We start from the raw sequence: 25,829 nt of genomic DNA, 5'->3' as shown, positions 1-25,829 counted from the left end.
GTCATCATCATTTACTTTATTTCAGACACATTATAAGATCTATTTACAAGGTTCAAAATAAATATAATAAACAACAGCATGGTAGAATACTTGCACCATTATATTCTACCAATCCAAAGTGAGCATTGGAGTTCTGAAGAGACACTTTGTGTGCCTCAACTACGGTAGTTGTGAGAGGAACCCAAGAGTGTTCAACATAATAATTGCCTGAAACTATATTGAACCATGATCTATGGACTGTAAATATTAAATTTCCAATAAAAAATTAATGATTATACATATATATTTTTATTTATTTTAGCAGCTATTGAGAGGATTATTTTTTTTATCTAATTTACAGGTCTGTACTGTAATCTATGATTTCACCTGTTTGGTTTGAAAATTGGGTAAAAAATAAATAAATAAATGTATATTGACTACATGATGAATCATGTCTTTTTGACAAGTTTTAATTTAATTAAAATCACATCTTGTTCATGAATCCACCAAACTGCTGGGATCAGAATAATTTAGATTTTTTTGGGGGGGGGGGGGGGGGGGACAAATGTATCCCAATATGAAAATTTTGACCAACACAAACTGAATGTTTGATTCAGATTAAAACCAGGATTGGATTAAAACTGGATTTAATCTGATTTCAGAATCAGTTTTTGAACAACCCATTTTCAAGATTTTATCCAATCCGTTATCCAAAATCCAGTCGGATTACTTTGGAACAACTGGTCTCAGATTACCAGCAAGCAGCAACATTCTGGATGAAAATCACCTGAACTCAAAAGTATTTTAGTAAATTTAACAGAGGTGGCTTCACTTAAAGATTTTTTATCTCAAAGTTTTTTATGGGGAGGATTTTGCCAATAAAAAAAATTAAAATAGGCTTCTCTCTAAATCAGTTTCACTGAAGTAGTTTTTCCCCCTGCAGGTATTAAGTGTTCAAAACTACGGAGTCTCTGCATCGTTTCATTTTCTTGGCTTTTGGTGCCTTTTTCCAAGCTGAAAAAAATGTGTGGAATTCAGTCTGGTTTAAAGTGGAGGTGGGAGAGACGTAGGTTTTATTTCTTGTTACCGAGAGAAGAATGAAGTCACGTCTAAAGAGCTGGCTGTCGATTATTTTATGGCTTTGGTTTAATCAAGTCCTGCAGGGTAAGTAAAAAAAAAAACAATATACCAGATATTCTGCCAACAGGTTTTGATTCAGAGGTTTAACATCTTGTAAATTTGAGGTTGGTCGTTCTGTTTATCTGCAGGTAATTCCCATTTTGTAATGTTTCATGCGACGTCCTCTTTAGATGTTTCTGGAGGCACAAGGCCAACATCTCAAACCGCCTCATCGGTCTCTGATGCAAACCTGATGTTTGAGGTATTCGCCTTTTGCTGATGTGCATGAAAATACTTTGTGCCATTTCTCTCGAGCATGACACAAAAGGTCTTGTTTGCAGTTTTTGCTGGGAGGGGTGACCATAGACCAGGACAACGTCTTCCTGCTGGATGAGGAGATGGCATCGATGAGGAAAGGGCAGCAATTCTTGGCTCAGGTCAACGATGGCATTCCAAAAAGCTTGAGCTCCATGGAGCTCATGGTGCGCACGCTGCAAGCTCGTCAGCAGAAACCACTGACCCTGGGTCAGTTTGAGAAGCTGATCCTGAGCGTGGTGTACACGGCCCACCAGGCTCAGGTGAGTGAAGAGGAGCGACAGGCGTGGGGCGGAGTGCTGCTCCAGCTGGCAAACATCACCGTCTACGAACTACGTGGAAGCTTCCTCTTCAGTTACTCCTGAAAACACATGTAGAATAAAGTGTGTGGAACTGATCAGCAGCTTTTGTCTTCTAGTTTTGAACAGTAATCATCATCTACGTGATCAAACATTTCACAAGACTAGCCATGTATGAACAATTTATTTATTATAAAGTTGAAAAACTACAGTGAAAATGTACACAGCATTTTAGTTTGAAAAGTATTAAGAACATTTTACAAACATGCTTGAATGCTTGAAACACAAACAGGAACAAATAAATTTACAAGGATTTCCCTGATTCTGTAACAGTTTACTTCTTCTTCTTCGTCTGAGCTTGTTTTTGTTTAGTCTTGGTTTTGGTCTCCGTTTCTTCAAGGGCAGCAAGTTTTTTCTTGAGCTTTGCATCTCCAGCCGAACCCTTCCGGTCCCTGCTGGAGCGCTGCAGACTCCTCCGCTGGCCCCTCAACGAACCAGACGAAGTCGGCGTTTCTTCGTGCGGTTTGTCCCGATCGTCGACCAGCGACTCGTCGTGGTCCCAGACCAGCAGTGTCAAACCTGTGAGTGGGACAGTTTCATGAAACGTCTCTGCTAAACATCTGATGTGATTCGGGGTAAACAGTCAACGTGCTCACCCATGCCAGATCCAATCCGGTCACCCATTGGGCTAAATTTGTTGATCTGTAAAAACAAAAAACTCTTCGGCTTTAATATGTTCAGGTTTTATTATTTAACGTGTTCATCCTTTGATAAATGACTCACAGACTTTATCCCTGTGGCGGTGGAATCATACAGCTGAAACACAAGCTCCCCAGTGTTGGAGTCAAAGATGTCGATGGTTCTCTCATCGGTGGTGCAGAAACGATCATCAGGGTAGCGCCCAGCCACAATCAGATCATACATGGGATGCCACGTGGCCTACAGGACAATCAGAACATCATAAATAATATCTGATCTCATTTTATACACTAATGTAAGCAAACTGAGGCTTTTGTTTTATACAAAACGGATGTATTCAGTTAGTTTCACTTTTAATTGATCGTCATACTAAACTCAAGTATTTTTCTCATGCATCTGTTTTTGTGACCAATCGGGACGTTTCGCTGGAGGATAATGTGCAAACATGAGGAGATGAGACCAACTTTGATGGGTGTGAGGTGCTGGAACTGTCTGTGTGGGTGCTGGATGATCTGTTGAGGCTTGGTCCAGTCACACGAAGCATAAACACGAATCTGGTCGTACTGATCTGTGGTGAGCAGCTTGGAGCAGTCCGACGGGTTGAAATAGGCTGCGAAGAAACGGCCACAAACAAAAATAAAATAACGTAAAGACGGTCGTCACACAACTAAAACGACGAACGTATTTGTGATGTTCCTTTAGATTAAGTCACTGAGGTGTGGAACGAAGCAAAATTAATAGATTAGTGAAGCGTGATAAGAGAAAAACTAAATTAAATTGTTTCCAAAAAATGATCCGAGTTTAATTTGGGTAGATAGCTGTGATAACACGAGCTGCTTTCTGATCAGAACAGCTGCTCCTTTTCGCTGAACGTCGTCCTGATGATGATCTCTGCGAGAGTCTGTGAGTCAATAACATCTGGCTCTAACAAGGTTAACTCAGGGATTCTTCTTGTTAAAACGTTTCGTCTTATCCAAAAGACTTATTCAGTCTGAGCTGCAACAAACTCAAAGAGCACCTTCTCATAGTGGATCAACCAGTTTGTTGTTTACATCCAGAACTAGCTGTTCACATGCAAATGGAGGACCATCAGCATAACGACTGATCGTTAGAGCCCTGATGGCCACTTGCTATTCACAGAGGGCTGAGTGACATTCACAATAACAGCATTGTAAGCGGAGGACAGCTTAATCAGGCAATCAGGACATTAACGATCAGTCGTTAAGCTGATGGTCCTCCTTTTGCATGTGAACAGCTAGTTCTGGATGTCAACAACAAACTGGCTGATCCACTTTGAGAAGAGGCTGTTTGAGTTTGTTGCAGCTCAGACTGAAGAAGTCTTTTGGATAAAAGATGAAACATTTCAAGAAAGGATCCCTGACTTAACCTTGTTAGATTTATCCACCTGGATTATTGAGCATGTATCAGGATAAAGTCTGGCTCACTCTGCTATAAAAATGGAGGAGGGGGCATACCAAAGAGACCATCTTGGCACCAACAGAACTGGTTTGTTCCACTTTGGAGTAAGCTGTTGGAGGAAGAATCAGTTTTGTGTTGCGTTTCCTTGACTGATGAAGCCTTCTGGATCGAAGGCGAAACGTTTCAGCACAAAAAAAAGAAACTGTCCAGATGACCTGACAAACCATTTTTCCAAAATTTTTCAGTGTTTATGACTTTCTTCAATTATTTTAATCAATTTGGTTTATGCTGGTGAAGATTCTCAGTCATCCAGGACACGATGAATTCAAAAAGCGCTCAATACAAAAACAACTGGACTTGATTTGTAACGGAAGACGTTTGGCTCCTCATCCGAGGAGCTTTCTCAATTCAAAGAGCAGTAGTAACTCTACATTTCCTTCATTATGAGACAGACGCAGAAAAACTTCTGGAATATGTTTAAATATAGCTTAAATTAAAGGCCTAGCATTCCATGAAGGAATATGCATCACCCATCGCCTTTCATGCATCTTAATGTGAGAGATGACGGAGCTGTAGTCATCTCAGTCAAACACACCGCAGTTTTACACAAAAACAAAATACGACACATTCAGAGTGTGTTGAGAGTGACTCCTGGTTATTATGTTCAATTTGAGCTTAATATCAGTAGAACTGACAGAGTTACTGTTTACATGTCTTTTTTTTTAAAGCTCAGCTGGCTGTAGCGGCCATCTTGAATCGAGTTGACTCCAAAAATAAATCATTTGTAGAAAATGCACATCCATAAATTACTTTCTGAAAGTTTCATTTAAATTCATCCAGTAGTTCATGAGATATTTTGCTAAAGAACAGACACAGACTCACACGGGCAAAAAACATTACTGCCCATCACAAGTTTTATTCTAAGCTACGTAGAAGAAATTGATTACTCATTAAGGTTAATTTAATTATTGGTCTCTTGCATCAGTGACGTCAGAATGTCCGAGTCAGGACTCTGTTAAAAAAAAGTTTTTCTAAAACAGAATCCAACCTGAGTTGACAGCTTTCTCATGAGGTAGTTCATGAAGGAAGCTTTTCTTGTCTTTGAGGTTCCTGAGGTCCCAGAGCTTCACTGTGTGGTCCACAGAGGCCGTCGCCAGCAACCAGTCGCATCGAGGGTTAAACTCTGCGTGCGTTACTTTGGCTTTGTGCAACTTCTCTCTGAAAATCTAAAAACAATAAAAATATACAACTAAAAAACAAGCGGAGGACCATTATTTACAAAAGTCTTTAAAATATACAAAGGTTTGCAAATTAAGCACATTTAAACCTGAAAGTGTATATACTGAAAATATATTTTTTATCTTTTTTTCTGTGTACTTTAATCACAATAAAAATGTAAGTGCAGATGTGCTCATGTACTGCATTTGATTATAATATTTGCGTTACAACACAGTTTTATCAGAAGTTACGTTTTCAATAAACTGGTCGATTGGTTCCATTGATAAGTGGAACTGGCCCATATCATCACACTGCCTCCGCTGTGGTCGACAGATGCAAAGCTTCACTTGTTGATTGTTCATTCTGTGTTTTTGAATGTTTTGAATGCTGTTTTGTCTTTGAATCACTTTTTTAGCTTCAGAGAAAAGAACTAAATCTTTTAAAAGAGCTTCCATGGACTGCACTAAACCTTCATGAGCAGATACAAAACGTAAACGGTTTAAACTCCAGACTTTATCTCCTTAAATCTCTTCTCTCCAATATGAGCCTTGTAAAAAGAACAGATGGAGGCACCGAGACAAAAATAGATCCTATTCCCCCCCAAAAAAGTCCTCATTTCAAATGTTCTGTAATGTGTAAAATTACATAGTGTCAATAATAGACTTAAAGGTATGACTGAGTTAAAATCAATCAAGCTGATAAGAAGCAGCATTTCTTCCTCTCTTTTCTAAAATGATTACCTTTTGGCCATCCAAACCAAGAAGAACAAGTTGTCCCATGTTGTCTCCGGTGACGAGCATCTGTCGACTCACAGACACGTCAACACAACAGTACCAAAAGCTGTGCAACAGAACAAACAGCCAAGTCAGCTGACTGGACACACACACAGGGAACAATCAGCAATCCTTACCAAGGATAGTTGTTTAAACTTGACACACTATACTTTTAACACTTGATTTGTTCTGTAATCTGACTCGTGATGAATCTTGAAAACCACATTATTGTATTTTCCGGACTGTAAGTTGCACTTTTTTTCATAGTTTGGCCAGTCCTGAGACGTATAGAATACTTTTTCTACTGCTCAGGATCCCAGGTATGTTCTGTGTTATTGTTGTTTCAGATTAAATGGCTGTTCTTGCACTTTGTGAAATACACTTCTGAAATGCGAATTGTACTCTGAAGCAACTTATATTGTTTTTTCCTCTTCAAGAGGCATTTTTTGACTGATGCAACTTATACTCTGGAGCGACTTATAGTCCAGAAAATACAGTACATTTGTTATTTCATTGTCTACAACTAACAAAATGGCACTCATTTCTCTTGCTAATGTCTTCTTGCTTACATGAATAGTTCAGATATTTTTAAATGCGGTTCTGTGGAAATGTTTATAACAGCTAGTGTCTAACCTGCAACGCTTTGAAGAAGCCGTTTGGAGAAAATTCGACATCCACTTTGCTCATGAACCCACTCGGGTTAGTTGCTAGCTGAATCAGGTTGGAATTAAACTATTTTTCCAAACTGAGGTCGTTCTAAAAGCTTTCTGCAACAGGCAAGATATTAACCATTACAATTTTTCCACAGAACAACACTTCAAAAGATCCAGACTATCCCTTTAACTCTAGTGCAGTGGCGTCCAATCCTGGTCCTTTAGGACTATTCCACAAGTTTTAGTCGTTTCCCAGCTCTTCAGCATGTCTCAAAGTTCTGCAGAAGCCCGCTACTCACTCACTCACTCATTCATTCATTCATTCACATCAGGTGCGTCAGCGCAGAGAAACACCCAAAACACGCAGGACAGGGGCCCTCGAGGACCAGGACCGGACACCACCGCTCCCGTGGTTGCATCTTTGTTTAAATCTAAATTTAAGAAGATTGTTCTAAAATCGAGGGGGAAAAAGGTCAAGAACGATGTGCAGTGATGTATTGTCAAGCATCAGTCTTCTTTAGTTTCCTCACCAAACATCGTGGTGATTGTGGTCACAGTCTGCAGTTCTGGACAGCAGAGTGGGTGCGTGGCCCTCAAAGCTCTTCAGGGTGAGGGTGCCTTCTCCAGAAGCCAAATACACTTTGGACAAATCTGTGGGACAGAACTTCATCCCTCCAATAGAGTCCCCTGCTCCATTCTGTGCACAGAAATACAGATGCAAGCCAATGACGTGGGTGTTGCTCCGACTTCACGATGACACAAAAGTTCCAGTGTTTTAACACGTTACGGGCCACCTGATGAGAAGACCGATCCGAGACTGAAAACCTTACAGAGAAAGAGGGGCCTCAAGTCTTACTTCAGCGTTTCTGTGCTGGTAAACACTGTTGGGGTGATCCCACTGAAATCTCTCAAGAGCTGTTGTACCTCCCATAGACGAGGTGTACAGCTGAGTGGGATTTAACTGGTTAAACTTCATGTCTGTAACGCGAGTCACCAGTTCCCATCTGAGCAGAGAATCAACAACAGGGTGTTGACAAACGCATCAAAGATGCACAGTCCTGAAATTACCCTCAGAATCTAATAATTAGTCTTTAGTAGGGCTGGGTGATATGGACCACACGTCTCAATATTTTAAGATGAATGGCGATATACAATATATATCTTGATATTTTTTTCTTTCCATAAAGTAATAAAAATATATTTCTGAGTCAAAGCTTTGTCCCAGTTGTCACACAGGCACTTTTATTAACAAAGCTGCAACTGTACAAAATAAGTATGAAATATAAAACTGATATTTTTTCCTCCATAACAAAACCAAAAACACAGCTGTACACTTAAAATTTAAACAGAACACACACAGAGCAAACATAACGAAAGGCTGACTTGCTCTTTAAAAAGTCTGATTCTAATGAAATATTAATTTAACCTTTTATAAACTTTATTTACAAAGCTGTTAGAAAGCCCACACTGGTGTGTAGTTGGCTTCTTCACTGAGCTCGGTTCTGTTTGGTTACGGCTCCTTTGTTTCTGAATTTCATAGTTCCTATGCTCTTGAATGCAGTGTGGCTTTTCCGACGCTTGTGAATGCACCACTCTGTGTAAACAAAGCGCAGAGCTGCTTGTGTCAGAGTTTTTCTCTCCTGACACAGACGGAGCCTTGTTGCTTTTATCGAGCTTCTGTTTGCGCTTTAAACTTCTGTGTGTAAATACCAGAAGAAGCACAGCAAATAAATCAGCCTAAACTGGATATTTATCTCATGTTTTTTAATGAGAAGACAACGTCATACCTTGCCACTTCAAACCAGTTAATTTCCTGGAGAACACTAAAGGCTCCAGTATACTCCCACATCCTGTCAGCCACGCAGAAACTGTGAGCACCGTCCACAGAGAGTCGAGACTTCATGCTTGAGCGTCCACCCTGAGCGGCTGCAGAGCAGCTTCACAGACAAGGGGCGTTTACCGTTGGGACAAATTGAGGTCGCCGATTGGTCATTTGCTGACACGCCTACTGGACTGAATGACAGGTCGGGAAAAAAAACAAACAAGTGTTGGCAGCCCCAGGCGCAGCGGTGTTCTGTGTTGATATGTTGTTAATAAGAAGTTCTAAAAAATAAAAAGGGAGCGCTGGCCCTGCAGCCCACACATCAGACCAGCCCACCAGGAAATCTCCAGACCCTCCTGCAGCCACGCTGGACCTGATTTTAATTAGTTTGTGACAAATTCCTTCATTTTTCACAATTTCAGTCATGGCATCAACAGAGGAGCAAGAGATCACTGCCTCTTGGCAAAAAAACAAAAGAAAAGGACAGATCAGGGATGAAGAAGGGAAATCTAATACACTGGTGTTGCATACAAAACAGTCCATCGCCGGGCAGTTTATTGTGCGACATCGAGTACGCGTACGTAAAAATTGAGCTTTGCGTGGACATGCCCTGTGGACGTCCACTTAGACTATTTCGGTACGCGTGGACCGATGTACGTGAGAGTATACTGGGGGCATAAACCTCTGCTTTACATTTTAACACCTATCAGGAAATTACAGTGCTCTCCCATTGTGAGTCAACAAAGATATCTGCATATTTAAGCTCAGCTTTGTAATTCAAATAGTCTTCAGCTGCAGCAAGTGGTGGGGGAGGGGTGGGTTTGTATTCAGTGAGGGGGAAAAGGAGGGGTGGCATGAAGTCACAGACTGGGAGGAAAAACTGGCAGATTTTCAAGTAGGTAGAGTATAAGACTATATTGTTTTATATCGATATAGTCTCATTTTATATTGCGTATGAAATTCGATATTTTTAAAATATTGATATATCGCCCAGCCCTAGTCTTTAGCCTATAAAAGAGGGGCGGAGTTCAAAACTAGTCATTTGTTAAATACTTCATGTTGTCACATTAACGCCACACAAAACAAATCAATGCAGAAACTCACCCCTTTGTAAAAGGTTTTATTTGTGGGGTTGGTAAAGTCCAACAGGAAAATGTCTCCACCTTTGGAGGCTGCAGCCAGAGTGGTGGGGTGGGTTGGGTGCCACTCCAAGCAGGTGATTCTGCGGTCAAATAGGCTGCTGGAACCATGGAAATGATAGGAGGACAGGGAACGAATGAAGGGCTCCTGGAGACACTGCAAAACAGAAACGTTTTCACCCACTTCCACAAAAATAAACCAAAAAAGTCCATGCTCAATAATCCAGGTATACAATCCCACAATTTTTAGTCAGGTCATCTGGACAGTTTCTTATTTTTTTGCTGAAATGTTTCACCTTCCATCCAGAAGGCTTCATCAGTCAAGGAAACACACAACATAAAACTGATTCTTCCCCCAAACATCTTACTCCAATGTGGAACAAACCAGTTATGTTGGTGCTAAGATGGTGTCTTTGGCACGCCCCCTCCTCTTGTGCCGGCCCTCTTCCTCGTCGACAGTCATGTCAAACTGGTTCAAAACCAAAAAACGTCTATGCTCAATAATCCAGGTACAAAATCCAACAATTTTCATTCAGGCCATCTGGACACCATCTTAGCACCAACATAACTGGTTTGTTCCACTTTGGAGTAAGCTGTTTGGGGGAAGAATCAGTTTTGTTGTGCGTTTCCTTGACTGATGAAGCCTTCTGGATGGAAGGTGAAACGTTTCAGCAAGAAAAGAAACTGTCCAGATGACCTGACTGAAAAATGTTGGGCTCCACAAAAATAGTTATTTCAGTGTGCTCCATAGAGTCAAACAAAGCTACAACGATCCTATTCATGCCTAAACATGTCTGGTATTACTGCTCCCTCTCATACACATCAGAGTTCATCTTTATCACTGTTGGGAGAGATCCACCTGCTTCACTTTTCCTAAATCTAAAATCTGTGCCCAAGTTGTCTGAAACGTTTCAATTTAACGTCAAGCCACCCAATTTCTGCTCTTTCATTCATTATTGCCCACCAAAAATAGGTGAAAGCAGACCATGATGCCTGTTGTGTGTAGATGGAGTCCCAAATGATAAAAATGGATGCGGCTCTACTGCACTCCCTCCACTGGGCTGATCAGATCACAATTTAGTTTTGCACCCCCATTATATTAGATAATATTACACAAATTATTAAGACCCAATACTACGTATTGTATTTGTGCGTGGTAGAAGCACGTGAACCTTTGCGTTCAGTATCTGGTGTGACCCCGCCTGTGCAGCAATAACTGACACTAAATGTTTCTGGTAACTGTTGATCAGTCCTGCTCACTGACTTGGAGGAACTTTATCCCACTCCTCCGTACAGAACAGCTTCAACTCTGGTGGTTTCCTCACATTAACTGCTGCTTCAGGTCTTTCCACAACATCTGGATTGGATTAAGGTCAGGATTTTGACTTGGTCATTCCAAAACATGAACTTTATTCTTCTTGGACCATTCTTTGGTGGAACCACTTGTGTTCTTATGGTCATCGTGTCGCTGCATGACCCACCTTCTCTTCAGATTCAGTTCATGGACAGATGTTCTGACATTTTCCTTTAGAATTCAGACATAATTCAGAATTCATTGTTTCATCAATGATGACAAGACATCCTGGCCCAGATGCAACAGAACGGGCCCAAACTATGATACCACCACCACCATGTTTCAACGATGGGATAAGGTTCTTATGCAGGAATGCTGTTGTCCTTTCTCATAACATAACACTTTTTATTTAAACCAAAAAGTTCTATTTTGGTCTCATCTGTCCACAAAACGTTCTTAGTCTTCTGGCTTGTCCACATGATCTTTAACAAACTGCAGAGAAGCAGCCATGTTCTTTATGGAGAGCAGTGGCTTCCTCCCAGTGTTGCCAGGTGAGAAATGTAGGATTATGGTAGTAGAGACATAAAATTATCTTATTTTGAGGGAAATTATCGTGCACCCATCATAACCAAAATAACAAATCTATTAATGCACTATAGTAGTGATGGGTCTGCTTCAAGACCGGTTCGACATTAGCGGCGTCTCCATAACTTCTCTTTCCGCCTCTCAGAACTTCCGGTTACATTTCAAAATAAGAGCATCATAAATGGGTAGTGGGGAGGGCCATGTTTGTTTTTTAATATCTAGCCATTACATTAAAAACAAAATCTGTTTTAGTTGTTGAATAATGTGAAAATAGTTACAATCATAAGAAAGAAAAATAAAGTAACCAAAATAATAATGATACTTAAACTGGCTTTGGGACAAAGGATGTTTCCTTTAACTTCACATTTTCTTGTTCAACTTGCAGTCACTGCAGATGAGTGATTGTCAGTTTCTGTAAGAGTTCTGTAACTGGAGCAGGTTTTTCTGTTTACTGGTTAACTTCCTCAGCTGTCTCACATTTTAAAGGGTCAACCCTACTCCATGATTCATCTCCTTTCATAGATCAGATCTCATAGAAGAACTTCTAAAGAGTAAACTTTGTTTTTGTCTCCATTAATCTTGTTACAGGACTCTTGATCTTTAATTGGGACCAGACTTTTGACAAGAGCCAGTTTCATTTCAGATGCTTCATATTTCATTGTACTCAGACCACACTCAGACAACCTGTGTCAGGTGCAGCCTACAACCCAAGGACAAAAGAAAATCTTGTGTTTGACAGCAGATATAACGCCGTTTCTTAGAAACCATCAGTTTAAAAAAGAGCTGATGTAACTTACCTAAAGATCCAGAAAATACAGCTAACCAATTTTGTCCTCTACAAACGCCTATTCTCCAGAAACGCCCACTTTTGGTCTGCAGAGACACAGGTGATATCTATGTGCAGAGAACCCCTTCTCTTGTTCGGAGGCAAACACATACATGTCACTCATAGGTCACATTTAGAAAAGCACGATTGGCTCGCCATGCTTTATGGTGGCCCTCGTCTCGTGACTGGTTACAACAATGCACCAGCACAGCCAGTACATTTTTAAAACGTGCTGGCTCATTACGCAATAACTGCACATGTCGGCTCGGGCTTCTATGATGCGGTTTCACGAATCATACAGCGCAAAGACAAAATGAGAATGCACAATATAAAATTGTGTTAATCTACTTGTTGAGGAGGAGGCAGGTCAAACCGGCCGGTAGAGGTAAAAAAACAAAAAAACAATCCTGTTAACCTCAGATGGATCAGCTGATCACTGGCCGTGCGCGTCTCCGCACCTTCTGTCATCTGTGGTGAAGGACGCAGGAGCATCACAGGGCCGGTTCTAGCCATGGTTACATGAGGGGGCAGGGGGAACTGTGAAGGGGGCATCTTCATCCGTACACATATTACAGCATATTCATTGTTGAGCATGGAGTTGGTATTCATTGTTATTGTTCATTGTTATTGTTGACTTGTGTTTTCTTCTTGGGACTGGGGTAATAAAAGCTGAATTTTTACACCTGTGAGTCAACATTTTCAACCATGAACACTATCAAGCAAAAACAGAGAAACCCACTGACCCATGCTCCTCTTGAACGTCTCACTGTGGCTGCAACTACAAATTACAACATGAAGAAAGTCAAGAACATGCACCACAGCTTCTCATCTCAGTATAATGTACGTTTTGTTTAAACAGATAATGTGCTGGCTGTGCTTCTTTTGTGTTCATAGGTGGGTTATTTCATTTTATTATTTTCTTTGAGTGACTTGGGGTGATATCACAGATTAAAAAGGGGCATTGGGAAGAATAGGTAATATGCTTTCTGCAAATTAATTGTTGCAACAAGTTTATTACAGATTAAACTATTTCTCCTGAGCTTGGTGACAGGGTTTGGGTTTATTTTGTCTACATACTCAGATTAAGACCATCAACCCACCTCAGGACACTTTCCTTACTGAAAACAGTTCAGTGGGTAATGCAGCAGCTTGAGGTTCTCTTACCTGTCTCATGTGAGTGTGCAGACTTTGGCCCAAGGTGCTTTTATAAATATAATGCAGGATGCTCCCAGTCTTCCGCTGCACTCCTGCAGACTTGAGCCCTGCAAGACGCACAAACCCATTCATGAGTCCGAACCAGCTCCTCTCAGGTGAGTGTCGATGATGTCACATCAGAGCTGCACACCTGCTTCGCGTGTCTCTCCATCTTTTTTGTCTCGCAGTTTCTTAGCGAGAGTTGGACGCGGGTCCTCGGCAGCTCTTTTCTTCTTCACTTTACTTTTTGACTCGTGTGAATCTACCTCGGCGAGCTTGTTTTTCATGTTTCCCCCTATAAAGTCGAGAACGAGGCACAACAGGAATGATCTGACTCGACAATGATTCACCAGTCTGTGCACATAATGACTTTACCTGTTGTTTACCTGTGACAGTCGGCAGTAAATGCGGAAAGCCAACAACAAGAACTTAAGGTTTGCATAACATCAGTCCACGTGACCTGTCCAGGTTCTTCTTCTTTTGTTTAATGGCGGATCGCAAACAGCTTTAAGGTGCATACCGCCACCTACTGTACATGAGCGTGTACTAAATTCTGTTTGTTTTGTTTTATGCAAAAATAAAAATGACGCTTTTCTTATACTGATGTCCTCTTCTGTTCTCAATATTCATTTTAAACTCCATTCTCTCCCCGTTTATCCTCTCTTTTCAGGTGGATACTGTACATACTCTGGAATGTATCCCTATTCCCACACAACCCTTTGTGTTTTTAGAGCCATGTAGTTTTAAAATAATTATAATAAGAATGTCTGAGGTATACTGGATGCTGGTTTTCACCCCTACTTCATGTGAGTCTCGTCATTTCAAGAACTTTCATATTCACTTTTATATCTGGGTATAACCATGGAGGAGTAGCACCGACTGGATTATTCTTGGAAAATTTCTTGTTATCTAATTCATACATTATTTTTCCCACTCATATCTTGTCCACCCAAAAACTCATTCCTTTTAAACTTGATGGGATATTCCCAGCGGCTGGCCATGTTTAGTAACCTGCCTGTGTTTACAGCCAGTGGACGGTAGGTGGCACTGTCCCCTGCGCTTGTTTAAAGGACTTCTTTTCATTTTAAAAATCAAAAAGTTCTCAAATATTGGTTGTTCTGCTTTCTAGGTTGTTCTGTCTGCCGTTTAAACGTACGATAAAGTTCTACCTTGTCTGATAATTTCTAAATATTTTAGCGAACACGTTTTTTGTTGTTGCCGTATTTCCATAAAAGGTCTCGGAAGTAAAATTGAAACCACGTGTGTGGTTTTCTGCACTCCTATTGGCTGTTGCCAAAAAACGTCATCTTTATTTGAGGCGGAGGGAACATTCAAAATTAGAGCAACAGAACGGTGACACCGAGTCAAACTGACATGATGAACAGACAAGCGTAAGTTGATTTTATTTTGTCTACCTGTCGCGTTCAGACTTCCGTATCTATCTGCATTGTGTTAGTTGGGGTAATCATTTATAGTTCATAATGTATTAATTCGATAATCTCGCATCCGTTAACTTTATCCGTTAACCTTTCAGCCAGTTCTTAGCTAGCCACGATCTGCCATAAAAATCGAGATTAACAACAATGAATTAAATCATAGTTTTTTTTTTTTTTTTGGTAATTCAGGAAGTGTAAAACGCCCCGCAGGCCTCCTCCAAAAAAGTTTCTCAACAACCAGAAAGACCCGGTTGGGGTAAGTGTAAGCTGATTTTAACAAAGCAACCGATGCAGCTAGCATAACAGCGGTACTAGCATAGTCTTTACTTTCATGTCAAGCCGTGTCACTTCACCAGTGATCAGGGACGCTTTTGTTACTTATTCTTGAACACGTTTGTTTTCTTTGTGATGTTACTCAGGTGTACTTACGTGTGCGGCCTCTGAGCGCGGAGGACAAGGAATGCTGCATCGAGGTGATCAGCAGCACCACCATCCAGCTGCACTCTCCCGAGGGCTTCAAGGTTCACCGCAATGGGGAATACAAGGAGGTAACAAATCTTTAAATTAAAGCTGCTGGTTCTCTACATTTACTGTTGGCAAGAAAAACAAAATAATCAATGAAAATTAACAATTTTCTGTTCTTGCTCTGAGCCAAAGTCTCCCAACACATTCCTGATCAGCACATGTATTTGTTGACCCTAACCCAGTTCCAAATACATGATTTTTATAAATATGATCTGCATTTTATTTGGTTTATTTAATGCCACAAAGTGCAATGTCTTTTACTTAAATTATTGTCACTCATTTGATTCCCTCATTTGTTTCAGCTCTTCTTACATTAGTAAGAGGTTTACAAACTGTGATACAAGCACCACTCCTTCTTGTGGTTTGTTTAAATATTTAATATCAACTATTAGCACATCAAGTAAGCTAACTGACCGCTATAACCTGAACTGTGTTCTAAAAAGATTTATTTAAAAAAAAAAAGAGGTAGACAAAAAGATTAGTGGTTCAAGTAAAGTGCAGTCTTTTCTTCCAAATGAAAAATACAAAAGAAACTATTTAGAGAATTCTTGTGGAAATGGACTGGTAGCAGGTTATCTGATGTGCTAGTTGCTAACAGGGAAGTTGCTACAGAACTTGCTAGCAACAAAAGGTGCAGAGCAGTGGGGGAATTTGATTGAAACAATGTCTTTAAATTATCTAAAAATTTTATTCAGTTGTGTCCTGATGCATGCTCAATAATCCAGGTAGAAAAATCTAACAAGGTTAAATCAAGTCTTCATGCCTGAAAGAGTGACTCCAGAAGACCTGAGTTAAATCAGATCTTCTGGAGTCACTCTTTCAGGCACATGATGTGCACATTCTTGTTGGAGAGAGGAACATTGGTTTGAGAGAAGAGTAAAGGAAGTCATCTTTGTGAAGAGAACCTGTCCATCTTTAAATGGTGGGGTCTCCATGTTCAACTTCCAACCTCTTGCAATGCTGTTATTGCAAGCATCACTCGCGCCCCTGTGAATAGCAAGTGGCCATCAGGGTGCTAACGACCGACCTATTGTTGGGGCTCTAACGATCAATTGCTGTGCTGATGGTCCTCCGTTTGCACGTGAATAACTGGTTCTTGCTGTCGGCAGCAAACTTGTTGGCCCACTGTGACGGGGTCTATTTATAAGACTGAGTTTGTTGCGGTGCCTCAGATTGAAGAAGTCTTTTGGATAAAAGATGAAACATTTCAACAAAGAAGAATCCATCCAGAGGACCTGACTTTAATCTCGTTGCATATTTACTGGTAGCTGTGGGGCAGAGGGTGAGGCATGACAGAAGTGTACTGTATGTCGTGCTTTTCTTTTTATGTGTTGATGGTTTCCTTTGAATCTCTAAACAGAATAATCACCGTGGAAAAAAATCACATCATGTTGCTGCTGATCTGTTTCATGTTGCTGCTGATCTGTTTCAATGATGATGTGTTCATGCGTGCACATCTGCTCACAGACTCATGTTCATGTTTGTGCTGATGTTCAACGTAATGTTTTTATGCTACTAGTGCTTAGTATATTTTTAGTTGATGTTTTTCTTAGTTCATATCTTAGATGTTATCATTGTTTTTCTTTTACATTTTATTGTTGGATGTAACTGGGACCCCGTGTACATAATTTTGCTCCACCACATGAGGTGTGAATGACTAAAGAATCTCTGACTCCAACTTTGAATCAGACCAGTGATCAGGGAGTCCAAGGCAAAGCACAGACTGTCACACTTGAATCAAGATAACTTCGTTGTTTGTCCTAAAAGCTGAAATGTGAAGAACGTCTATAATTAATTTTATTTAGCAAACAAAGCATTTTTACATATTGAACTACCAGTATGTGTTACTCGGAAGAAGAAGCAAGTTTGGTTTTCAGGTTAAATTTGGCAGTTCAGTTGTTTATTTGGAACCTTTCACTAAAGTGGTGATGCCACTGTGGTGATTGTACTTGGGCAGCGTAGTATTTTCTGATTATTTTACTTGTGAAAAGTTTGAGAACGACTGTTCCAGAGTCTTGCACATTATCTTACTGTTACATTCAGGTGTTTATTATAAGCTAATAGGGCTGTGGCTGCTTTAAGAAAATAGATTGTTTAGACTCTTTTTTTTTTTTTTTTTTTACAATTTATTTTTATTTTTTACAGATGCATGAAGTCGGATAAAAGTATCCAACCAAGTTTAGACCTATGCTTAAAGTCTTTTGAACAATGTGTTGTGTTAACCTTAAACTAGAGTTTTGCACAGACCGCAGAGGGATAAACAATTATTTATTTTATATTATCTAGTTGACAAAATATCAATTTTTTTACAACACATAATAAATTGCACTGTCAAATCTATCTTCTCAGATGCAGTACTCGTTCAAAAAGGTCTTTGGAGTGTCTGTATCACAGAAAGAGCTTTTTGAAAGTATGGCCAAACCCCTTGTTGATGACCTGATTCAAGGAAAAAATGGTAAGAGCACAGAGCAACCCATAGCTTGTTCATGTTGTTGTTTACCTTTTTAATTCTGCTGCATTTTATTCCACTTATATAAACTATGGTAAGGTCAGAATTCAAGATTTATCTATTTAATTCTTCATTTTAGTTCAGTATTTCTAGTATTGAAAAAAAATATATATTTTTTAAATTTATTTTTTGTTGCAGGTCTTCTTTTTACATATGGGGTGACAGGAAGTGGGAAGACCTTCACCATGACTGGTTCTCCGGGTCTGGGTGGACTTCTGCCTCGTTCCCTGGACATGATTTTTAACAGTGTTGGTCCCCTCCAGGCCAAAAAATATGTAAGAGAACAGCTTGTAAAACAGTGTTTTGAAACTATACACATTTACGGTTTAGAAAATCTGTATTTATCCAAATGTATTTTTTCCTCCAGGTTTTTAAGACTGATGATAAAAATGGCATGGAAATTCAGTGTGAGGTTGATGCTTTGTTGGAGCGCCAAAGAAGGGAGAACAATTTGTTTGTTCCCAAAACGCCCTCCTCCAGGTAAAAAGAAAAACAACACTTTACAGTGTTTGTCATTTCAGGCTTAAAATATTTAATGCGTTTTGACATGATTGATGTAACCTGTCACAGATTTAGTTTTTATTGCTCTCAATATGTTTAACATTATTAATAATAACTGTTTACCTCTGAATGAGTCTTGTGACATTTAATGCTCCGCTGCAGAACGTGTCTGCATATGTGTCCAACTGATAACGTTTCTACTTTTAGACAAAAGATTGATCCTGAAATCAGTGACATGCTACAGCCAGAGGAGGCTTGTAAAGCAGACTGTGTGGATGAGGACAGCAGCTACAGCATCTTTGTTTCCTACATAGAAATCTACAACAACTACATCTATGATCTCCTGGAGGACAGTTTTGAAGATGCAATCAAGCCCAAGTGAGTTTTTAAAAATAAACTGGAGTATTCAAATGTGTTTGCACATAAAATGGTTGTCAACTAGTTATACTGTAGTTTTAGCATTGAATAATTTAATCACAGAGTAGCTAGAAGACAAAATTATTGTCTTTTTCTTTTTACTAGGTGGAATGGTGGAGGCACACCTGTGCGCCAGAACACTGAGTTCATGTATGTGGCCTTTGAATACTCAGACACCAGAGTAGCTGCGTTGTTTAACGCCGTTGTTTCTTATGCACACAAATGTACCGTTTAGAAAGTAACTCAAACCTTGCCATTAATGCTGCAGACATTTTCACAGATGTAGTGAGTAGTGCTTCCTAAACGCAAGGCTGGGTATCTTTAGAAAAATGCATAAACTGCTTCCAATAGCAAACTTTAAATTCTAATGGATGCCAAGACAATATTTTTTTTCTACTGGCTTGTTTGTGCATCTGTGAAACATGAGGACTGTGTGTTTGCATGTTTATTTGACTCGTCAGCAATTTGATATTTTCTGTTTTACTGTAAAAATAACAACTTAACATTTTTATTCATAAACTCTTCACTTTTTCACTCTTCACTAGAAAACAAAAACATTAATTTGAAAAACTGTGGTACCTTTTTTTGTATTTATATTAAATATTTACACATCTATATAAATTATAAAAAGGTTGTAAACTTCTCAAATTCTTGTAACAACTGTAGAATAAATTCCTTAAGAGGCTGGTTAAATTTTTTTAAAAGTCAAGTTTGTTTGGGAGGACCCACCTAATGCTAAATGTTTGCACTGTTCAGGTATTTACTGCTTCTCTAACATTTAGAAAGCAGCATGTGGTGAACTTCAACGTCCTGCATGATTATCAAAACCTGTGAATGTGATGTTGTGCCAGCCAGTGTCTCCTCTCAATGTTTGCCTTGTCGTAGCCTTCTGCTGCTTGACGTCCTTGTTATGGCAAACCTTCATGTACATCGTCTCTTTCTGTGGTACTCGGAGTTCAACATGTTTGTTATTGTTGTAGACCGCCTCAGTCTAAAATCCTCCGAGAGGATCAGAATCACAACATGTATGTGGCCGGCTGCATGGAGGTTGAGGTTAAATCGGCAGAAGAAGCTTTTCAAGTGTTCTGGAAAGGTGAGTTTTCTGTAAAGATCTATCGCTGAATGTGAAGTGATAAACGTAGCTTCTTGTTTTTAACACTGCAGTGATGATTTTATATGTCTGACCTGGAATTGCTGGTCTCTGGGTCAGCTCTGGCCAGGAAATGACTTCAGTTAATCTTCTCTCTGAGCAGGTTGAAGATGAGTTAAAGGATCAGTTTGATGCCATAAATTGGAAGAGTTGAAATTGTAGAACAAATTGTTATGCTGTTTCTTTTTTTTTTTTTTTTTTTTTTTGTGGTTATATTTTTTTCTCTCTCTCTCCAGGTCAGAAGAAGAGGAAGGTTGCAAACACTCGGTTAAACAGGGAGTCGAGTCGCTCGCACAGCGTGTTCATCATCAAGCTGGCTCAGGCTCCTCTTGATGCCGATGGTGACAACATTCTCCAGGTCAGCTGGAACCACTGTCGTAATACCAACTGAGATGAATTACAGTCGTCACAATTCGGTTTTGTCACTTTGATTCGTCAGGATAAGAACCAGGTTACTGTTAGTCAGTTGTGCCTGGTGGACTTGGCAGGAAGTGAGCGCACTGGCAGGACGGGGGCAGAAGGCACACGGATACGTGAAGCAGGTTTGTTATCCAACAGCAGGACCTGATTTTACTCTCAACCTTGTTTTACCTGACCTAATGCTGGTTTACTTTGCAGGTAACATTAATCAGTCGTTGCTGAATCTGCGAACCTGCATCGAAATACTCAGAGAAAACCAAACGTGTGGCACAAACAAGGTTTGTTTCCAGACTAAGACGAACGTCACTTATATTAAGATAAACTGTAGTTCATGTTGGATTTCTGTTCATAGATGGTCCCCTACAGAGATTCAAAAGTAACCCATCTGTTTAAAAACTACTTTGATGGGGAAGGAAAGGTCAGGATGGTGGTTTGCGTCAATCCAAAGGCGGATGACTACGAGGAAACATTGGTAAGTTGCTCCAACACGATCATCGAGTCCTTATTATACAGACAAAAATAATTAGTTTCGTCAGATAAGCAAGACGTGCTCTGTTTGTGCAGCTGGTGATGCGGTTTGCAGAGATGACCCAGGAGGTGGAAGTGGCTCGTCCCATGGACAAACCCATTTGTGGCTTTACTCCAGGCCGTCGCTATAGAAACCAGGCCTTCAAAGAGGAGCTATCATGCAAGTTAGAGGAGCGTGGTGGCCCAGTAGACAAAGGTAAAAAAAAAAAAAGTTTAAATAAGTCCACCATAAAAACTATCAAAGTACAGTAATGGCATCAATTATTATTATTTTTTTTAATAAAGGCAATGTAAGGAAAGAAAATGTCATTAAAGGATTTACAAAGGAATTAAATAAATAAAAACTTGTTTTTTTGGGTAGTAAATTGCAGATTTTTGCTCGCTCTTTAGATGGGACCTCCTCTGTTTTAAGAAACCTGGTGCTCAGCCTACCCCCTCTACCCTCCTCTGAGCTGACTGACCCAAATGATGATGTCACCCTGCCTCGTCTCATTGAAGCTCTGCGGAACAGACACAAGATCAAGCAGCTGATGACTGAAGAATACAACAAAGCAGGTACCTGCTCACGTTTGAGCTCAGCTTTTCAGTCCCCTGACCAAGCTACTGAATTTTCCTATCATGGCTCATTTTTTCATTCCCCCCCCCAATTTAGCCAACACGATGAAGTTTATGCTTCAGGAACTGGACTCGAATGTAAGTTCTAAAGACTGTTTGATTCATGAACAAAATGGCAGACTCTTGGAGAAAGACAAAGTCATCCAGAACAACAAGACAGAGATTGAACGTTTAGAGAAGAAGGCCAAGATGCAGGAGCATAAGGTTGGAGACGAATTTATTCCACCTACTTCAGGAGAGATCATTTGGAGATTTGATTAGTTTGCTAAATGCCTTGTGTGGTTCTGTTCCAGATCGACATTTTGCAGAAAACGACTAAAATCTACGAGGACGACAAGCGTTCATTGCAGCAGGAGCTGGAGACCAGAGAGCATCGTCTGCACAGGGAGCTGTCTGAGAGGAGACGCATGGAGCAGCGCATGCACGGCGTGGTCTCAAACACTCAGCACAAGTGGGAAAAAGAATGTGTGAGTTTCCAGGTTCATGCTCAATAATCCAGGTAGATAAATCTAACAAGGTTGAGTCAGGTCCTCTGGGCGGATTCTTCTTTTACCCAAAGGACTTCTTCAGTCTGAGGAGCTGCAACACAGCACCTTCTCATAGTGGATCAAACCGTTTGTTGTTGACATCCAGAACTAGCTGTTCACATGCAAAAGGTTGCTATTCACGCGCATGCTGTTTATTTGCATGTGAATAGCAAGCGGCTTTCTTGGCACTAACGATCAATTGACAGGGCTCTAACGATCGTCGTTAGGCTGAGGTCCTCCTTTTGCATGTGAACAGCTAGTTCTGGATATCAACATCAAACTGGTTGATCCACTGTGAGAAGGTGCTGTTTATAGAAGACCTGACTTTAACCTTGTTGGAAGTTAAAAAATATGATCCTGTCTTCACGTATGTTGGTTTTGATTATCAGACTTTAAACTGAGTGATAATTTGATTAAATGTTAATGTTCTTGTGCAGGAGAGACGTGTTAATGCAATGCAGCTCGAGATGCAAAACAAGCTCTGGGTGAAAGATGAAAAGTTTAAACAACTCAAAGCCATCGTGGCAGAGAGCAAAACTCCTGGTCGTCCTGATCCTCCACCGCGTCAGACCCACCCTCAGCGACCCTCCAGAGAGGAACGCCCCCCAACTAAGAGATCAGCGTCACCCACACCTCTTCCAGTAAGTTTACAAAATCTTCTTTAAATCGTTTTTAGGATAAGATGTCATAAGGAAGTCATACAGGTGTTAATGTTTTCATGCTGCATCACCACCCTACTGCAACTCGCAAATGTTTCTAATTATTATTGAAAAGCCAAAGAGTGAATATGATTTTCTAACTAGTTCTAAAAATATTTAGTGACTGCTGTGTATTTTCCAAAGACTCTGCAGCTAAAAAGATGCTCCAGCCTGCACTTTGACAGCTTACACTTTCAACCTTCATCCAAACTAAATAAGCATGACAATAATGGGAAGACCTTTTGGTCCAACACAACTTATGCTGGACTATAATTATTCACTTGCTGGCAGAAAAATAAAAAATAAAAATCCAAAAGCTTAAAATTTCTTGTTCATGTAGCTTTCATTACAACACTTGAAAAACATGATTTTACTTTACCTGAAGGCGATTTTTATCACTGTTTTGAGGAATTCTTCACATGTCAGAACGAGGAAACTAACTAGTATTTTAAGAAGCCGTGGATGGGAACGTTTTAAAACATTGATGGGCAGCCTAAGTGCTGAAGTTCTCTGCAGCGCTTGGGCTGTGGTGCAAAAATACTTTAAAATTAATTTTCCTAATATTTAAAAAAAGAAAATGCTGTTAGTTTTTTCCAATGTACCATAATTTGATTTGTCAAACGTAACCACCCTTATTTATAATGTGACTGCTGCTGTTTACACATGCGCTCTGTTCCAACTCAATGATGATTTTGACAAAGTTCTACACTTGATTCAGATGAAAAGCATCAAGGTGCTCAATTTTGATTTAGAAACGTGTTCAGCAGTGTACATGTGTACGGTGCTAAAGATAATTGTATAGTGTCAGTTGTTGATAAATACAAGCTTGTACAAATGTCTTAGTCCATGTTTCTACTAAATGCATTTCTTTATGAATCTATACAAACCTTTGGCTAAATATGTTTCCACTTTTGCTCCTCAGAGCCCCATTGAGTCTCCTCATGTCAGTCCAGTGAGAGAGCCGCAGGCAGTCAGAGACCTTAGAGTTGAGGAGGTTGAGATGTTTGAGATGATTCCAAGATCCTCATGCCCATCGCCCAGCAGCAGTACCTCATTGTCAGTCGCTTGCTCCATCTCTTCATGGGAGCAGCGGTCAGATCCAGACAGCAGGCAGGCTTTCCAATCCCCTAAATCAGCCAAGAGATCCCAGTTTGTTATCCAGAGAACCAAAACTCAGTCTCCAGACAACAGGCAGAGCTCTCAGTCTCTTAGACAAGTCCCAAGAACCCAGTCTCCAGCTCTGAGAGCCCAGTCTGCGACCCAGAGAACCAATGCTCAGTCTCCAGACTACAGGCAGGCTGCTGAGTCTCCTAGATCAGCTCATCATTCCCAGTCTCCAGCAGGTTCTTCAGTCAGCTTGTCCAAGAGAGGAGGGTGCTGCCTCTCTCCTGCTGTCCTAGATCAATTAGAGAGAAGCTACAGGGTCAGTGTAGAGTTAGAACAAAGTTTCTACAGTTGAACGTATCATCTTTCACACATTAATTTTACACCAAGCTGCGTTTGTCCTTCTATTTAAATGGTTCCTTTCAATCTGAGCAGACGACGACACCAGTGCGACCACTGCACCGTCGCTCCCGTTCTGCTGGTGGGGAGAAATGGGTGGACCACAAGCCTGCATCCAGCCTTGACTTGGGCACAGTCCTGCAGCCGGTCATCCCCAATGCCATCCAGGTGTCTGCGCCCAGTGAGAAGGCCCTGTCCAAGTGTGACAAATACGTGTTGACACACCAGGAGGTCGCATCAGATGGAGAGATACAGACCAAACTTATTAAGGTGAACAGCAGAATGCTGAATACATTTACTAACTTAATTTTTACTCTGTTTATCAACTGATGGCTGAATTACTCCAGTATTACAGCATTTTATACTTTGGATGCGAGAGCAGAAGTTGGTGCAGCTGCAGCCACGAGTGTTGAAGTTTGAGAAGAGTTTATGCTTGTTCAGAATACGAAAAGATGCAAATATGCAAAAGTTGCTTAACCCTTTTTGATTGATGAAAATGTTATATCTATGAAAAGTCCTGTATTTTAACGGAGTATACAGGGGTTCAATAGGTAGAGTCGACATTGCTTTATAAACTGAGACATTATGTGTGACATTGACCCAAACTCATTTATAGATTGAAAAAAAATTGTAATAACATGTTCACTTTTGTTAATTGCTGCTTGCATTGACTTGCCATATGTGTGTGTGTGTATTTTTTTAAATATACTTTTTTGATCAACTTAAGTAGGTTTATTTATTTTTGCTGCTATTAGTTAAAGTATGACCTAATTGTTCTTTGCCTTTCAGGGGGATGTGATTAAAACCAGAGGAGGAGGACAAGCTGTTCAGTTCACGGACATTGAGACACTTAAACAGCAGCTCGCCTCAGCCCCAAAGTAAGAACGGTGTATTTTTTGGACACCATTTAAAGTTGTTAATAAATAGAAAAGATTTCCTGTTAGAACTTGAGTGATTCAACAGTAAAGCACTTTTTAATATTTACTTTGCCCACCAAACACCTCCTGGTACACTAATCACCAGTGTTGTTTTTAAAGGGCAAAATAGTATAGCAAATGTGGCAATAGATTTATTTATTTTTATTGTCAATTTTGTCTTTAAAGCCGAAAAAGAAGGTCTTCTGAAGGAACTCCAGCCAACAAACAGCAAATGGATGGTGCTTGGACTGATGTGGAGACGAGGGTAAGATTCTTAAATCACGTGAACATCTTAACATGTTGGATGCAAAAATCTTATTGGGTTTGTAGCTGAGGCGGATCATGTGACTGTGCTAACACTTATCAAGAAAGAAAATACAAATTATTTTGTATGGTTTTTATTATGCTGGTCATATAATTTAAATTTAAGACTTTAAAATCTCTCATCTTTGTTTATTTTTCTGCTCCAGTGCTCGGTGGCTTTGGAGATGAAGGCGGGGTCAAACATGGCACCTGGACATGAGCATCATGGGATTACAAAGTAATACGGCAAACATTCAGTATCATATCAGAAAATACTGTTCAGTTGACAATCTGGAGTGTGTGACAAGAGGTCTGATCCTCTGTGGTTTCTGTTTCAGGCGCAGAAAACCCTGAAAACTACTGACGGCTGCAGCAGAGATGGCTCCCCTCCTCGGTCTTCACCTGGCTGTTGTGCAATAATCTGAACTGTTGTTTTTTTTATACAT

The 25,829-nt window shown here is 40.2% G+C and overlaps 3 protein-coding genes and 1 non-coding gene across 4 annotated transcripts; 3 read left to right on the top strand and 1 right to left on the bottom strand.

Annotated features, from left to right (window-relative positions):
- The first annotated feature begins 1,264 nt into the window (after positions 1-1,264).
- On the top strand, positions 1,265-1,778 carry LOC119416456. Its single transcript, XM_037683690.1, has 2 exons — positions 1,265-1,360; positions 1,440-1,778. The coding sequence occupies exons 1-2, from the start codon at positions 1,265-1,267 to the stop codon at positions 1,776-1,778; spliced, it is 435 nt and encodes a 144-aa protein (XP_037539618.1).
- Positions 1,779-2,046: 268 nt separating this feature from the next.
- ddb2 (damage-specific DNA binding protein 2) lies at positions 2,047-13,803 on the bottom strand. The gene is made up of 11 exons (XM_037683689.1): positions 13,721-13,803; positions 13,486-13,629; positions 13,305-13,402; positions 9,401-9,592; positions 7,005-7,171; positions 5,789-5,888; positions 4,879-5,056; positions 2,876-3,021; positions 2,496-2,651; positions 2,369-2,414; positions 2,047-2,291 (listed from the first exon to the last, which is right to left on the bottom strand). Exons 2-11 carry the CDS (start codon positions 13,619-13,621, stop codon positions 2,047-2,049), a joined length of 1,464 nt encoding a protein of 487 aa, XP_037539617.1. The 5' UTR covers positions 13,622-13,629; positions 13,721-13,803.
- A 908-nt stretch (positions 13,804-14,711) lies between these two features.
- On the top strand, positions 14,712-25,625 carry kif23 (kinesin family member 23). Its single transcript, XM_037683688.1, has 24 exons — positions 14,712-14,725; positions 14,960-15,026; positions 15,190-15,318; positions 17,645-17,750; positions 17,943-18,079; positions 18,172-18,284; positions 18,513-18,683; positions 18,828-18,872; positions 19,703-19,815; positions 20,109-20,230; positions 20,312-20,414; positions 20,491-20,570; positions 20,645-20,764; positions 20,857-21,016; positions 21,211-21,375; positions 21,473-21,639; positions 21,729-21,902; positions 22,400-22,603; positions 23,583-23,809; positions 23,885-24,083; positions 24,200-24,433; positions 24,953-25,041; positions 25,267-25,345; positions 25,551-25,625. The coding sequence occupies exons 1-24, from the start codon at positions 14,712-14,714 to the stop codon at positions 25,623-25,625; spliced, it is 3,093 nt and encodes a 1,030-aa protein (XP_037539616.1).
- On the top strand, positions 19,881-19,975 carry LOC119416560. The gene has a single exon (XR_005187108.1). It is a non-coding gene; the product is annotated as a Z30 small nucleolar RNA (small nucleolar RNA).
- Positions 25,626-25,829: the final 204 nt, after the last annotated feature.

Source organism: Nematolebias whitei, chromosome 10 (genome assembly GCF_014905685.2).
Source record: "Nematolebias whitei isolate Nwh7 chromosome 10, NemWhi1, whole genome shotgun sequence".
Taxonomy (NCBI): domain Eukaryota; kingdom Metazoa; phylum Chordata; class Actinopteri; order Cyprinodontiformes; family Rivulidae; genus Nematolebias; species Nematolebias whitei.
Note: the sequence above shows the minus strand (reverse complement) of the source record. Positions and strands in the feature narration are given on the sequence as shown.

Excerpts from the sequence above, each read along its gene's own strand:
- kif23 (XM_037683688.1), top strand. Across the intron at positions 21,017-21,210 it reads TGGTGGCCCAGTAGACAAAG|ATGGGACCTCCTCTGTTTTA; the intron begins GTAAAAAAAAAA and ends CTCGCTCTTTAG. Across the intron at positions 21,640-21,728 it reads CCAAGATGCAGGAGCATAAG|ATCGACATTTTGCAGAAAAC; the intron begins GTTGGAGACGAA and ends GTTCTGTTCCAG.
- LOC119416456 (XM_037683690.1), top strand. The coding sequence starts at position 1,265 with ATGTTTCATGCGACGTCCTCTTTAGATGTTTCTGGAGGCACAAGGCCA. Across the intron at positions 1,361-1,439 it reads ATGCAAACCTGATGTTTGAG|TTTTTGCTGGGAGGGGTGAC; the intron begins GTATTCGCCTTT and ends TCTTGTTTGCAG.
- ddb2 (XM_037683689.1), bottom strand. The coding sequence starts at position 13,621 with ATGAAAAACAAGCTCGCCGAGGTAGATTCACACGAGTCAAAAAGTAAA. Across the intron at positions 13,403-13,485 it reads TGGAGAGACACGCGAAGCAG|GGCTCAAGTCTGCAGGAGTG; the intron begins GTGTGCAGCTCT and ends TGCGTCTTGCAG. Across the intron at positions 9,593-13,304 it reads TGCACACTCACATGAGACAG|TGTCTCCAGGAGCCCTTCAT; the intron begins GTAAGAGAACCT and ends TCTGTTTTGCAG.